Here is a 14,614-nt window from a genome sequence, read left to right on the forward strand (position 1 = left end):
CAGCAGGAAGAGAGGTTTCAATGGCCACTCCGCTCAGGAAGTCGTGCGTGATGGCATGACGATGAAAACCACTTAAAGGAGCAGTGGGGATGAAGACAGACACGCTGATGGGGAGGTGGGGCGCCATTCTGGCGCGAGGGCACCTCAGTACCTTGCCGTGCACACGCATCCAGCGACAGTACAAGGCGTGCTTACACAGGCGAGACGCACGGCCCAGCTCGTCCTTCCCCGTCGTGGCATTGATGACCTCGATGGCTGAGTCGCCCACCGTCCAATTGACACTAAAGTTGGGTGCCTTTCCTGGCTGCCGTGCTTCCGCATTGCTGATGCCTGGAACAGAGTAGATGCATGAGGAGACTTGAGGCTCAAGTTCACACCAGGAAGGGAGGGGCTCCAGGTGCTGCACACGGTGCTGGGACACAGCCACAGAGGGAGGTGTTTGGGAAACACCACCTGCTGGGGAACATACATGGACGTAAACACACAGCTGCCATGGTCAGCAGTGTCACCCCGCTCACTGCTGCGGTGGCCACTGTTGCCCAGAAAAGGGGTGGGGCCAGGAAACAGGGAATGACTCACAGGCACATCCCTGTCTGTGCTGGGGAAAAAGGAGAAAGCTGACATACTTCCCTTCAGTAGGCCTTGGTTGACTTCAGGCTACCAGAGCTGGAAATCTTGGTGCTAAAGGACAGAAGAGTGAGCTTTGTCTACAGGGTTGTTCTGGGGGGCTGCCCCTCAGCATGCCACACCTACCTCTGGTTTACGTGCCTACACACACTCCCTGCCACAGCCAAGTATAATCAGGCCACATAGCGACACCCAAGATGCAACAGGAAACCCTAAATGATACCCAGTGAACACCCATGCTTTCTCACTGGGCTTCAAGACCCTAACTAACCAAAGGCTCATTCTGTAGGGATGGATGTATTTAAAAAGACCCTTGGGCAACTTGGAGTTGAATGCACACATCTCTACTTGTACACTGAGCTTGATACTTCACATCATATGGTCATTACAGGATGTCCAAAATCAAACTGATGGAGGGAGTGAGTCTTTAGATCACATGTAGCCCATGAGCTGACCCACACGCCGGGCCCACCAGCTGCGAGCAGTACCCACACACCCACATGTGCTCAGCACAACCACCATTGGTGGACCACCTCTACCTGCTACCACACTCTCCACCTGCTTCCAATGTCCACTTACTCCTCCTTTCAACAGAAATTACAGCCAAGGAGATGCTTTACCACAGGCCCATGTTCAGAGTGAGGAACCCAGAGTGTGGCAAACCCTGAGTTGAGATCCATAAAACACAAGATAGCCAGAGCTGACAGGACAGACTTCCCGAGGAAACAGAAATGCACAGAGAGCCCTGAAGACCTGCAGAGAGCATCTCTGGATCTTAGCAGAAGACGCTTCAGAACACTGTTCTAACGGATTCTCTTATGAAGAAAAAAAAGCCATAAAATATCAAAGATTAAACCGAACGTCCAGAAATGAAAACTACAACTTCTGACATGAAAATACACTTGATAGGATTAGCCAGAAAGTAGAAAATTAGCAAATTTGTTTATTTTATTTATTTATTCATTCATTCATTCAGAAAGAGATATTTTGCTATAGGGCACATGTGCTCACCAGAGAGACAGAGTGAGACAGAGAGACAGAAATTGAGAAATCACCTCCCAGGGAGGATGACCGGACCATAATTCCTTTTCCTCCATTCTTCTTTTGGGATTTTGGGCACATATGCACACACACTCAGCTTGAGTTTTAAGTTGCCGGGTCAGGGACTCAAACCGTGGTCAACTATGTGGAAGTCCAGAGATGTAACCATTACACCAACTGCTGGTCCCAAAATTAGTGAATTTAAAGACATGTGATAGAAACTATCCAAAATGTAACACAAAGAGAAAAAAAGATTACTGAAGGGAGAAAAAAACTGTGGTGGTTTCTTTTTTATTTGTGTTTATCTAATTTTGGTATCTGATGAGGTCAAGTGCCCCTTCCTGTGCCTGAGAGATTATATTGTGGTGGAATTGCATACTCTTTGACAGACTGATTAAACTGTCTTTGAATTTGTTGAAAAGTAATTTGTTGACAATTTTAAAAAGTTATTTACCTTTATTCATGGGGAAGAGCATGTGCATGTGTGCACAGGGTGGAAGGCCCCCCTCAACAGTGTCTTGTCACACCACTGTCCCCTTCCCCAGCTCTCCAGTGCCTCAGGACCTTGGACATAAGTATGTGTGCCTAGGGTGTTTTCAGGCCAACCCAGGAATCTGAACCCAAGTCAGCCATGTGGTCTCCAGCAATGCAGTTCAGTTTGCTACTAACTGTGTCATCAGACTGGCCTGCTGACACGTTGCTTTCAATGTTGTCCCTGGAAATTTCCTTTGCCACATTTTATATTTCTTTTGGGTTAATTTTAATAATTTGCATCTTCTTACTCATCCTTCGTTGTTATTTTCAAATTATAAATGTTAAGAGTTAAAGAATTCACTTTTAAACACCTTTCCGATTTTGTTTTACGTTTGCTTTTTCAAGGACTTACTTCTTTATGAACCCGATTTTGTTTTACTTTTGCTTTTTCAAGGACTTACTTCTTTATGAACAGTACAATACTATGGCCTTAACAAAAACTCAGTCTGTGAGTAAAAGTATTATTTTTCTATCTCTTCCTAATGAACTATTATTATGTACTATTTTACTTCTCTCTAACTGAAACAATGATTGACATCCACAGATTTTTAAGATTATAAACTATTACCTCCCACAGTTCTCTACATGGAGATTATAAATTCTTTTATTGGCTATGTTAAGATTATTTTTGATAATTTATGATAATTTATGAGATTGCTTGTTGTCTGATTTTTTTTTTTTAGAGAGAGATTTTTGCTTTAGGGCATGTATGCTTGCTGGAGAGACAGAGAGACAGAAAGTGAGAAATCACCCCCCCAACCCGGGGGAATGGCCATGTCACAATCCCTTCTTCTCCAGTCTCCTCTCAGAATTTTGAGCGCACATGCACATGTTCTCAGCATGAGTTTTAAGTTGCCAGGTCCAGGACTCAAAACACAGCTGACTATGTGGGAGTCCAGCAACATAAGCATTATGCCATCTACCTGTCCCTGTTGCCTGGTTTTTACTCAATATGTTTTTTTCTTTAAAACTGTACCTCACAGTAAAGAATTTCATAGACAACTCCATGCATATTTGCAGAATAACCATTGGAGTGAGTTTCAAATGTTCAAAACATAATGTTATATGCTGAAGGTGGTAAATATGTTTATATCCTCAATTTATTACACACTATATACATACTTCTAAAGGCCATCCTGTAACCTAAAAAGGTGTATAATGATTACATGTAAGTCATGAATTACAATAAATATTTAAAGACAAAAGAGTTAAAGAATTCTCTAAATCTGATGTGGTCTAATTCTAATTGTAGTCCATGACGAGTTGCTTTAGATTGTTTAGAAAAAAGTTTTTTTGCATGATAGAGCATGTATGAGAGAGAGAGAAAAAAAAAAAAAAAGAGAGAGAGTAAGAAAGAGAATTATCCTTCATAGGGTCCTATCAATCTCCTTTCCCTAATCCTTCAGCTCCTTGGAATCCTGGGCTTGCATGGCCTGGTGCTTTTTCAGGCTGACCCTGGGATCTTAATCCTGAGTCAGCCATGTGGCTTTAGCACTATAGTTCAGTTTGCTACTGACTATGCTACCAGGCTGGGCCCTGCATATATATATATATATATATATATATATAAATGAAACTGAATAATAATAAAGCTAAATAATAAGTTGTCAGGCATAGATGTATGTGTAATAAAATTCTTTAAAATTGTAGATTAACAAAAAATTCGGGATAGCAAGCATTTCAGAGAAAATACAGGGAAGTTTCAATGCACTGCAATGTTCTCATTAAGTGGATGGTAAATTCTCAAGTGTTCACGTAAAAAATATTCTCAGGACCAGCAGTTGGCATAATGGCTACGTTGCTGAATTCCCATGCAGTTGACCGCAGTTCGAATCCTGGACCCAGTAGCTTAAATTCACCTGGCCATGTGTGTGTGTGTGTGTGCCCAAGATCCCGAGAGGAGAATGGAGGAGAAGGGATTGCAGCGTGGCCATCCCCATGGTGGGGTGATTTCTAGCTTTCTTTCTCTCTGTCTCTTTCTGGCAAGTATACACACCCTATAGCAAAAACCTCTCCAAAAAAAGATAAATAATTCTCTTGAAATTTTGATACTTTCCTATGTTTCTTATCTATCTATCTATCTATCTATCTAGATATGTTCAATATATTCCAATTCCTATTTTGTTTATTTTGTGTCACTGGCTATTACATTAATTAGATTTGGCAGTAGTATATTTGTTCTGTTATTTCAAATGAATGCCTCTTAGCTTTTATTATTTTTTCTTTTTTTCTTGTTTCTTATATCATTGATTTCTGTCCTCCCTCCCTCTTTCATTGGTATTTCTATTTTATTCCCTCTTCCTGTAGATCCTGTTTAGCTTTGTCATTATGAGAGTCTATCTTCCAATGGGTGAATTTTTGCTTTTCTACTTTAACATTTTGTAGCTAACCTTCCGTTTTAATGTGTTTTCATCAGAAAAAGTAACCAGTACAATCAATGAGTTTAGATGTAATTACTCAGTTGTGACCGTGGGATGCACTGCAGAGCTGAGCAGTTTGACAGAGTTACAGAGAAAAAGTGTGAACACTGTCATCAAGCTGAGTTGGTTAAAGTACACTAATCTAAGTGCAAACTTCCAGTGGAGTCTCTCTGACCTATCACCTACCAACTGCTCAAAATCATGCTTTAGTTTGTTTCCTAATTGAACCATTCCTTTCCCAAATATTAGGTAGTTGGGAAAGTCATGATGTATTTTCCTGTTTTTCTATGCAAAAATGTGTCATGATTTTCCCAATGACCCAATAGCTTTTAAAAATTTTTTATTTTTATATTTAATTACTATACGCCTTTATGACATACAAAATGAACTTTCCAGCATGAGTATACTGTATATTAGTCAGCCAAAGATAGTACCATATACATTATCATCAACCAAAAATTTTTCATTTTTGTATCCCTTAAATGTTTTTCCCCCTTGATTCCCTCCTTCTCACCTTATGTTGTCCACCCTCCCCCAACGCTGTCTCTAGTCTCCACAGTTGCACTCCCTGCTTTTATACCTTCCAATGTTTCAGTTTTTGCTATAAAGTGCAGACGTTCAGTATATATTAAGTGGGACATATAATGCTTCTCTTTCATAGTCTGGCTTGCTTCACTTAACATTAAATCTTCCATATTTGTCCAGTTTCTATCAAATCCCATGGTCTCACTGATTTTATGACTGAGTAGTTTTCTGTAGAGTTTATATGCCACACTTTTCAATCCATTCATCTGTTCTTGGGCATGTCTTAGCAATTGTGAATAATGCTCCAATAAACATGGATATACAAGTGTTTTTTCAACTGTGTGTTTTCCTATCCTTTGGGTAGATACCCAGGAGAGGAATTGATGGGTCGTATGGTAGGAAAAACTGGATATCCACTTTCAGAAAAATGATAATGTACTCTTACCTCTCACCATTAATAAAAATCAACTCAAAATGCATCAAAAGGCTAAACTTAAGATCTAAAATGACAAAAGTACTAGTGGAAAACACAGGGAATACTCATAGAGACATCAAAGTAGGCAAAGACTTCTTAAATAAGACCCCCAACAAATAGGCAACAATCCCCAAAATAGACAAGTGGGATGACATCAGATTAAAAGGCTTCTGCACAGCAAAAGAAACAGTAATCAGAGTGAAGAGACAACCCTTAGAATGGGAAAATATATTTGCAAACTATGCCTTGAATAAGGACTGATAACTAGAATATACAAAGAACTTAAGCAACTAACCTGAAAAAAAAATGCTCGATATAATTAAAAGATGGGCACATGAGCTGAATAGACAACTCTCCAAGGAAGACATATGAACATCCAAAAGCATATGAAAATATGCTCACCATCCCTTATCATAAGGAAATTGCAAATTAAAACCAGAATGAGATACCATTTAACCCAAGTCAGGATGGCTAAGATTGAAAAAATAAAGAATGAAAAGTGCCGGTGAGGCTACGGTGAGAGAGAACATGCCTACACCGCTGCTGGGGATATAAACTAGTACAGCCACTGTGAGAACAATATGGCAGCTCCTCAAAAACCAAATAGCTTTTTGGGATTCCTGGAGTTTCTAATTTCCTTTACCTACTTTGTTGTTTACAAAAGAGGTGCTTTCATCCTATCATTAGACCATTCACATTCTTAGTTAGGCTATTTGTTAAAATAAATTCACTTTTTTTGGAAAACATTCTTTTTAGTTTTCTCTGATGATCCTCTAACTGAGAACTTGGGGTGGGGGGTGATGGCCATGCCAAAATCTCTTCTTCTCCATTCTCCTCTCAGGATTTTGGGCATGTATGTTTATACACCCAAAGTGATTTCTGAGCTGCTGGGTCTGGGACTCAAACCACCCACTTGGCCATGTGGGACCTAGACACCTTAACCTCCATGCCACCTGATGGCCCTAGAACTATTATGTTTTAAGTATGCTGCTGAGGCATCCTTTTCACTATACACTTAGATGTGTAAGGTATTCTTTCTCAGATCCAATGTTTTTCTCCATAGATGCCTTTTCTATCTTTCTAGAGTATCCTCAAGCTGACTTCTTTGTTCTTAAAAGTACTGGGTCCTCGGGAAAGTCATGACACACTTATGCATAGAAAAATATGCTGTGACTTTTCCGACAACCCAACATAGACTGGAGATAAAGCCTCTGAATCCCTGAATATTTGTCCAATGCCTGATTAATACTGGTTGGATAAAAAAAATCCTACAATAGAAGCATTTTCTCTTTAGAACTGTGAAGTCATTTTGTCACTCGGTTCTGGCATCCAGTGTCCTGGTGTGGGCTGTATAAACCTGACACGTATTAGAGATAACTAGGAAGCATCGAGCATCTTTATCTCTGGTGTTCTGAAACTGCTGGAGGATGTGCTAGGCATGGATTCTTTTTTTTTTTTTTTTCTTTCTTGTCATTAACTCTGCTCAGCATTCAGTGCATCTATTCAGTTTCAATGCTCTTGTTTTCTTTGGTACTGAGAATTTTCCTTATTTCTTCCTCCTTATTTTCTATTTTTGAAATGCTGCTGGATAGCTATTTGTATTACTTTTCCATCTATCAACTCTCCTCACATTTTATACCTTTTTGTTGCAAGTAATTTGAGACTCCTTTGACATTGTATCCCCCTCTACCCTCAGTTGAAGTGGGCTCCTTGAGAAGGGGTTTTGTTTGGTTGGTTTCCTACAATATCCCAGCATCCCAAGCCTGCCCACTATATGCATGGAAAATACTGCTGAATGTCTTCTAGACTTTCACAGTAATATTCTATTTCAGCACTCACAAAATAACCTACACATATCACTACTAATTTTACTATGCACATTCTCTTCTCTTCTTTGAATTATTTCCATTTTCTCTCAGTTGTTCTATTTTCTCAGATAGGCATTTCTCTTTGGTGCTGTTTATTTTCCGCACAAGTTTGATAATGGTTGTTCATGCATGTGTGTAAATAAAAAACTCCAACAGATGAACACAGGTAGCTGCATGGTTTCCTTGGCCTATTTCTTTGATGTGCATTGATTCTGAAGCCTGGAGGGGAATGACCAGACAAGGCCATGATCCAGCTGTCCAGCCAGGTGTCAGCATGGCCAGGTGGGCCCGGCCCACACAAGGCCAGGACTGCTGCAGAGGAAGTGGCTGGCCTCCTCCTATGTGGGGACTATCAGGAATGTAATGTACTCATGATGTCACATTTGCTCGCTTGGCTCACTGTTGCCAGGATGCTTCTTACCCCATGCTCTGGGGTTCTTCTGCTGCCAGGACTTTGTCTGTGGTATTCAGGCTTTCAGAGGCGACTACCAGCACATCTGTTCCTACTCTGGCCCCTGCCTGCAAGCAACAGGTTCCTGCAGGCCCCTGAGCTGTCACTGCGTGAGAGCCTGCTTAAGGCTGTGACCTTCCAAACAGTGAGGCCAGGGTGGGTTTCTTTCTCTATAGCTGGTGAGGGGAGGGTCCATTGAGGGGCAACTGGCCATAGTGGAATGGAATCCTTCATGAACAAATGAATAACGCTTATATTGCATCTTCCTCTGCAATTCCTTTACTTACTACTCAGTGACAAAGTCAAAATACACAATTACCCTTGAACAATATTTAGACCTTAGAATCACAGCATTCTGCCCTAAAATTAGTCAATTAACTACCTATGAAAGAGCCCAATGGTATAAGTTTTAAAACTATATTTTAAGCTAAATAATGTGCTGTCTTTAGCAAAAATGGAGTAAAGAAGGCAAAAAGAAACTGGCTAGCCCAAGGTTCCAATATGAACTATCTGTGTTTTCTGGAGCGGAAAGCCCCTAAGTGGTCACGAGAGTAAATTTCTACAAGTCCCTAGGGCCAGCCATCGAGGGACCGACACCGATGAGGAGCGTGTCTTTCTGGGGCTGCAAAGCGAGAAGTAGGGTAATGAGTTAATCAGAGGCCACAGTGCGGAAACTAATAAAAAAGCAGGAACAACTGGGCTGTAATAAGAGTCCCTCTGTTGTTGTAAATTAAGTGTGCTGAATCAGAACTTCTAAAGCAAAAACACAGAGACACAGTGAAGTGGCCTAAAACTGACACAACTAAAAAACCGAGAGAGCTGGCACTGGCATTTCCCCTTCTCTCTACCTTAAAGGGTTTCTGATAATGAGTTACATGCACAATGACTAATAACAGACATTTTAGGGTTACTATGGGTTCCCGTTAGGGGAACTATTAGTCACTTATTAATAGATCAAGGAAAATGTGCAATTTACAATGTCAACTGAAATGGCCTTTATTCTGCAAATAAGAAACAGTAAGGACCCAGGCAGGAGCTCAGGTCTAAGGAGTGCAGTCAGCAGCCTGCACTGAGCTCGAAAGCAAGGACACACAGGCTGACGTTGAGGAGCCGCTGAGCCCCCTGGGTCCATGAATGACCTGTCATCAGGCTGTGAGCAGAGCATTGCTGAGCCTTTCATTGTGATTGTCTTTAAAAAAGGCAAACCCTGAGCTGGCAAGAGAAAAATGCAAGAGATGGAACTGCATGAGTCCAGAAGATCGGGACAAGTGGCCGTCTCCTGTGCTCTGAGTATCCCGATTCCCAACCCCTTGCCTGAGCGGGCCACAGGCTTTCCAGCCCACACCCGCACCTTGGGCCTACAGGAATCCCAGGAAAGGGCTTGTCTCAGCCTGTTTTCTGAGAGTACTCCAGGCAAACCATAAAGAAAGAGGCCTACTCGGCTCACAATTCTGACATCCAAGAAGCCCGGTGCCCACCTCTGCCAGCTTTGGTGGCCTCATGCTGCGTGCCTCATTGTGGAGAAGCAGAGGTGAGATCAGGTGGTGCAGAGACCGCACTGAGGAGACCTCGCTCCCTAACAGCCAGTCCTCCAGGGGGTCCCAGTTCCCAATAACACCTTCCTAGGAGTCAGATTCCCACAAGTCCACCTGTAGCAGCTCTACACAGATGACCTCTGGCTAGACAGTATTTCTCTTAGAGACCACCTCAGGTGAAGCGTCAGCTCTGGAGTGGGACCCAAGTGTTTGAGTCCAGAGGGTGCAGAGGAGTACTCACTATGTTGAAGGAGGGATCTGCCTTCCAGAAAACAGTCTCCTCCCCATCCAGGGCCAGTTAAAAATAAGGGCAACTGCTGGGAATAGAAATAAAATTTATTTATTTATTGTTTTTAATTTGCCAGAGACTGAGAGATGGAGACAGAAAGCGTCCCGCAGTGGGGTGTGATCACCCGATTCCTTCTCCTCCATTTCTCCATTGCGGCAGGATTTCAGGCACGCGCAGGTGCCAGCCTGTTTTTCAAGCCAGCTGGACTGGGATTCAAACGGTGCTCAGCCTATGGGACCTGGCTCTCTTAACCACTGGGGTATGGGGCTGGCCCAGAAGTAAGGTTTATAACTTCCAAACCACTAGTGAGAAAAACAGGAAATGATGATTTAATTAATCCAACAAAGTAAGGAAAGGCGAAAGACAGTAAGAAAATATAATGAATGGGATCTTGTAAGACGGAGAATGGTTCTGCACACTGAGCTGAAATCCAACCCCTTTCACTCCACTGGGGTCTTTTAGATCCTCAACGGGGAGCAAGGAGGGACACATCTTCCTAATGCTTCTCTCCCTCCCCACAACCTGATGCCTCATCTCATCTACACATATACTCTTCCTCTTTTTTTTTTTTTAATAGATTTTTTTCTATAGGGCACGTGCACTTGCTGGAGAGACAGAGAGAGAAGAAAGGGAGACATCACCCCTGGGGGGATGGCCATGCGGCAATCCCTTCTCCTCCATTCTCCTTTCAGGATTTTGGGCACGCAAACGTGTGCTGGCATGAGTTTTAAGTTGCTGGATCTGGGACTTGAACTGTAGTCGACTATGTGGGAGTCCAGTGTCGAAACCACTATGCCATTTGCTGGTCTCACACTTCCTTTTCACTTGTGCTGATGTCTTAAGGCTATGATAGTGTCCAGTCCGCTCTTTGAAGTCAGAGCTTCCTACCACTGTGTGGCATAGTTGTACTGTCCTCCTGGTAGGTGGAGCGCCCGACACCTTCCCAGACAGTTCCTGGCTTTGACTTTGAACAGTCTTGCAGAAGTTCTTACATTCAGGGTGACTGTCTCTGTCCCCTAGCACTGTCTTGCCTGGTAACGCTTCATAAGGACCTTTGGTACTAAAACCACAGAAGAGATAAACCAGCCTGTCTGTTGCCAGATTGCCTGGACCCTTGGCATGCACAGGAAACTCAACACCACTGATCTGTCTCCTGTGTTTGTGAGGTGAGCTCTGGACAAAGAACTGGGACAGTCGATAATTCAGACCAGGGGATCAATCGACATAACACTGAAGCTGGAACTGTTCCGAATCCTGCCAAGGTTTGAAGCTAATCTGAAAGAGGATGGGTGAAAGCATAAGAGGTTTCCCAGGAAAGCATTGCATAAGCACCTGGCATGGAGGCTCAGCGGCTTCTCACCACCAAGGAGTTCCTTTGTGCAGTAAAAAATGCTTCTATGATTAAATGAAAGTTAAATTCTTCATTTTAACCTTGACAGCATTAGAAAAAAACAAGATTGTTTGATCCCCCTTGCCTTTGATCACACTCACTGCATTACTGCGCTGGACTCAATCCCCCAGATCTGACTCTGCTGCGGCTGTCCCCTTCCACCCAGTCCTGTGGCTCCTAAGGTCCTCCCTAGTATCCTGTTGATCTCACAGATGTACTGGCCCGAAGGTGTCTTCTCCAAAGTCAGCTGCTTCCCTGATTTCCTCTCTTCCAGGAAAATAACAATCACAACAAAACAGCACCTTATCCGAAATAAAGCACCTTTGCAAAATAAAATACTTCAGTTTGTACTCTGAAACAGACTCTGAGGCAAGAGCAATGCCATCTGCCGGCTCAGCATTCAGATGACACTGTCTCTGAGGCTTGGGCAGCATCCCATTGTGCTCACAGAACTGTGACACAGAGGATCAAAACGGGCACCTGGCCAGGGTCTGTCACCTGGGCAAGAAGAAACCAGAAACCAGAGGATTAAAAACTGCCAGTGAGGCCAAGCTCAGGCAGGGTCTGGCCAGGTGGTTTTGACCCAGACTCTGCCACCTGGTGGGTGAGCCAGAAGGGCAGGTGGGTGGGCTGCGGGGAGCTTCCCAGCAAGAATGGCTACATGCTCAGGCTGGAGACAGCAGTGGGAGCAGAAGGTGCAGAAGAGACTCTTCTATGTTGTTATACATTCTGTTTTTAAAAATACACGTAATGCAGCGATTCCTTTAAAGTCTTGTCTTGCAGACAGTATGTTTCAATATCTTTTTACAGCTATATATGTACTTTGTACACATAGTATATGATAAAAATATATCTGACTTTTATAAATGAGCTCTGTTGTCAATACCTTAGATCATTTCTTTAGCAAAAGGATCCTATCTTTTTAGATTTGAGGCCTGATGATATATTGCTCAGATGGTGCTACCCAACAAAGTCCTAATCAATAACTATTTTTGAGCATCTCTTATGTGTCCTGTTTTACATGCACCATTTTAAGTATCTATGACTATTAAGACAGGTAACAGTTATAATTAAAGCCCTTAAATGCAGAACAGAGAGAACAATGAAGGAAAATTATTTCCTGTCTCATAAGAAATTCATAGGCCAATACACCACAAAACACTTCAAAAGGCACTGAAGTCACAATTTTGACCTTCCCCCCCATCAAGTTTAATCCATTTCTCTATTGTTTTTTTCCTTTAAAAATAGTGGTTAAAGGTTAGGGAGCTATAAAATCTGATCCAAGGCAACTTGTGTTTTTTCTCCTCCCTGCTAACTCCACATGCTCTAACAGATGCTTTCACATAAAATCCCATGCTGCGTCTTCTCAAATTAAAGATGTGCTAGTAGCCAAGCGCTATCGAAACAAGGCAGGATACACACGCACACCCCAAAATAAGCATGTTTTAGTTCAGGATTACAGTTTTAGTTTTTAGCTTAAAAACGTAAGTAAAGTGATATCTTATAAGAATAAAAATACCTTTACTGTGTCCTTTTAAATAAGGGTGAGCTTAAGAGTTAGGACCCTTGAATTCAAAAGCTCCTGTTCACTTTTTTGTGAGCCACTGAAATTCTAAAAAAAGAAAAAGAAAACAGTAATAAAAGCATAAAGGGTGGTATGAGACACCGGTGAGACATCACTGACGTCCCTCAAGACTGCGTCGGTACATGTGTCTGTCACAGCCTCAGAACCTGGTCTGGACACCACTTCCAGGGGCCTCGTGCAGGCACCAGCTTTGGTTGCAGCTCGTCACTGCAACAACAGACCCCAGCAGGCTCCACGAGATGACAGTCCAGAGGGTCCCAACCATGAAGACAATGCAGGAGTGAAAGAAAAACACAGAGGGGCCAAGGACGCTGGATGTCTGCCATGAACGGAGAGGTTTGCGATCCTAAGAGATTGATTTTACAGGGGACATGCTTAGTGGCTGGGAGGCCCAGGAATGTCACCTGCTTCCTCTCAGGATGTCTCTGATGCTGCTCTGAGAGTCAGAGTGGCTCCCCAGTAGTGAGCGCTTTTCAATTTGTGAGAACTCTGACGACGCAAACCCAAGGGACCTGGAGATTAAAGTATCTAAAATACTTGCCACTGAGCAAAGGCTTGTTGAGTGTGTACAGCGGCGGGAGGTCTTCGATATTGGAGATCCGCTGGTACATGGCCCTGGAAAGGTGGTCCCCATGATAGAGGCTGCCCAGGATGATGCTCGAGAAGTAAATCGGCTCCACGAAGATGCTGAGCAGGGAGCCCTGGATGCCCACCACGTTCCAGCTGCAGGGAGAAAGACACACATTCCTCAGTGCAGTGGAGGGGCCATGGGACAGAGTGCCAAGGAGCACACGGCCTGAGCCTACCACTCCACAGGTCTGTGGGCACATCGGCCAACCGAGGGGAGAGTGTAATGAAAAATGGAAAACTGATGTAGCCTAAATAAAAAATTTTAAAGAGAAAAATCGAACAATGACTTTAAACTGCAAGACAATTTTTGCCATCATGTCTTCCCACACTGACCCATTTGCGGTAGGTTAGTTCTATTGGGTCGTCAGAAAAGGCATGACTTATTTTGCATAGAGAAACACGTCATGACTTTCCCGACGACCCGGTAAGATGGCATCAGTGAGCCACAGGTACCTCCTTAGAGCCTTGCGGGGGAATATCAAAAGGGAAAATGAATCTTTATTTCATTGTTCCTAAAAACAGCTCTTGTGGGACCAGCAGCTGGATAATGGTTAAATCGCTGGATTCCCAGATAGTCGACTATAGTTCAAATTCCAGACCTGGTGGCTTAAAACTCATGGCGGGTGTGCCTAAGATCCTGAGAGGAGAATGGAAGAGATGAGATTGTGATGTGGCCATCTCCCCTGGGAGGTGATTTCTCTCTTTCTCTCTGTCTCTCTGTCTCTCTGGTGGGCGCATGCACCATATAGCAAAAATCTCTAAGTAAATAAATAAACCAGCTATTAAGAGAGTCCTTCAAAATCTTAAGTTGGCTCCTCCTGTCCTTGGAGCCAGCCTGGCCCTAGCAAAGTGTGAAAGCTGGGGGGCAGGGGGGGTGGCGACAGCAGGTGACAACTGCATGGGATCCACTGGGAGGCAGAGGTGGGGGTCCACAGGGCAGCAACGTGTGCTTGGCAAACAATATGCCAATTACTCATGTCAAGGCAATCTAGACACCCACTGGGAGGCAGAGGTGGGGGTCCATAGGGCAGCAAGGTGTGCTTGGCAAACAATGTGCCAATTACTCATGTCAAGGCAATCTAGACATGTGCTGCTAGCCCTGACGCACAAACAATCTTACACATATCCACTACCCTCTGGGCCCTACAAGCAGGGGAACACTACTCCCCGGGTCCCATCATGTGACTCTTACCTTGCTGGGTGTCAGGGAGTGGGGCGAGCCACATCCAACCTTGGGAGGCAGG

General features: G+C 43.4%; 1 protein-coding gene across 5 annotated transcripts in view; it reads right to left on the bottom strand.

Moving 5' to 3' along the window:
* The window catches only part of ADARB1 (adenosine deaminase RNA specific B1), a 92,118-nt gene that overhangs the window by 5,403 nt on the left and 72,101 nt on the right, over window positions 1-14,614 (bottom strand). For 4 of the 5 annotated variants that reach the window (XM_027768628.1, XM_006169411.3, XM_027768629.1 and 1 more), the window contains 2 exons: window positions 13,282-13,463; window positions 152-330 (listed from right to left, as the gene is read on the bottom strand). In XM_027768628.1, the coding sequence (XP_027624429.1) occupies window positions 152-330; window positions 13,282-13,463 (361 nt within the window). The remainder of the gene's footprint in view (window positions 1-151; window positions 331-13,281; window positions 13,464-14,614) is intronic. The other variant, XM_027768630.1, reaches the window with a different exon arrangement.

Source organism: Tupaia chinensis, unplaced genomic scaffold, assembly GCF_000334495.1.
Source record: "Tupaia chinensis unplaced genomic scaffold, TupChi_1.0 Scaffold147038_1, whole genome shotgun sequence".
In the NCBI taxonomy this organism is placed as follows: Eukaryota; Metazoa; Chordata; class Mammalia; order Scandentia; family Tupaiidae; genus Tupaia; species Tupaia belangeri.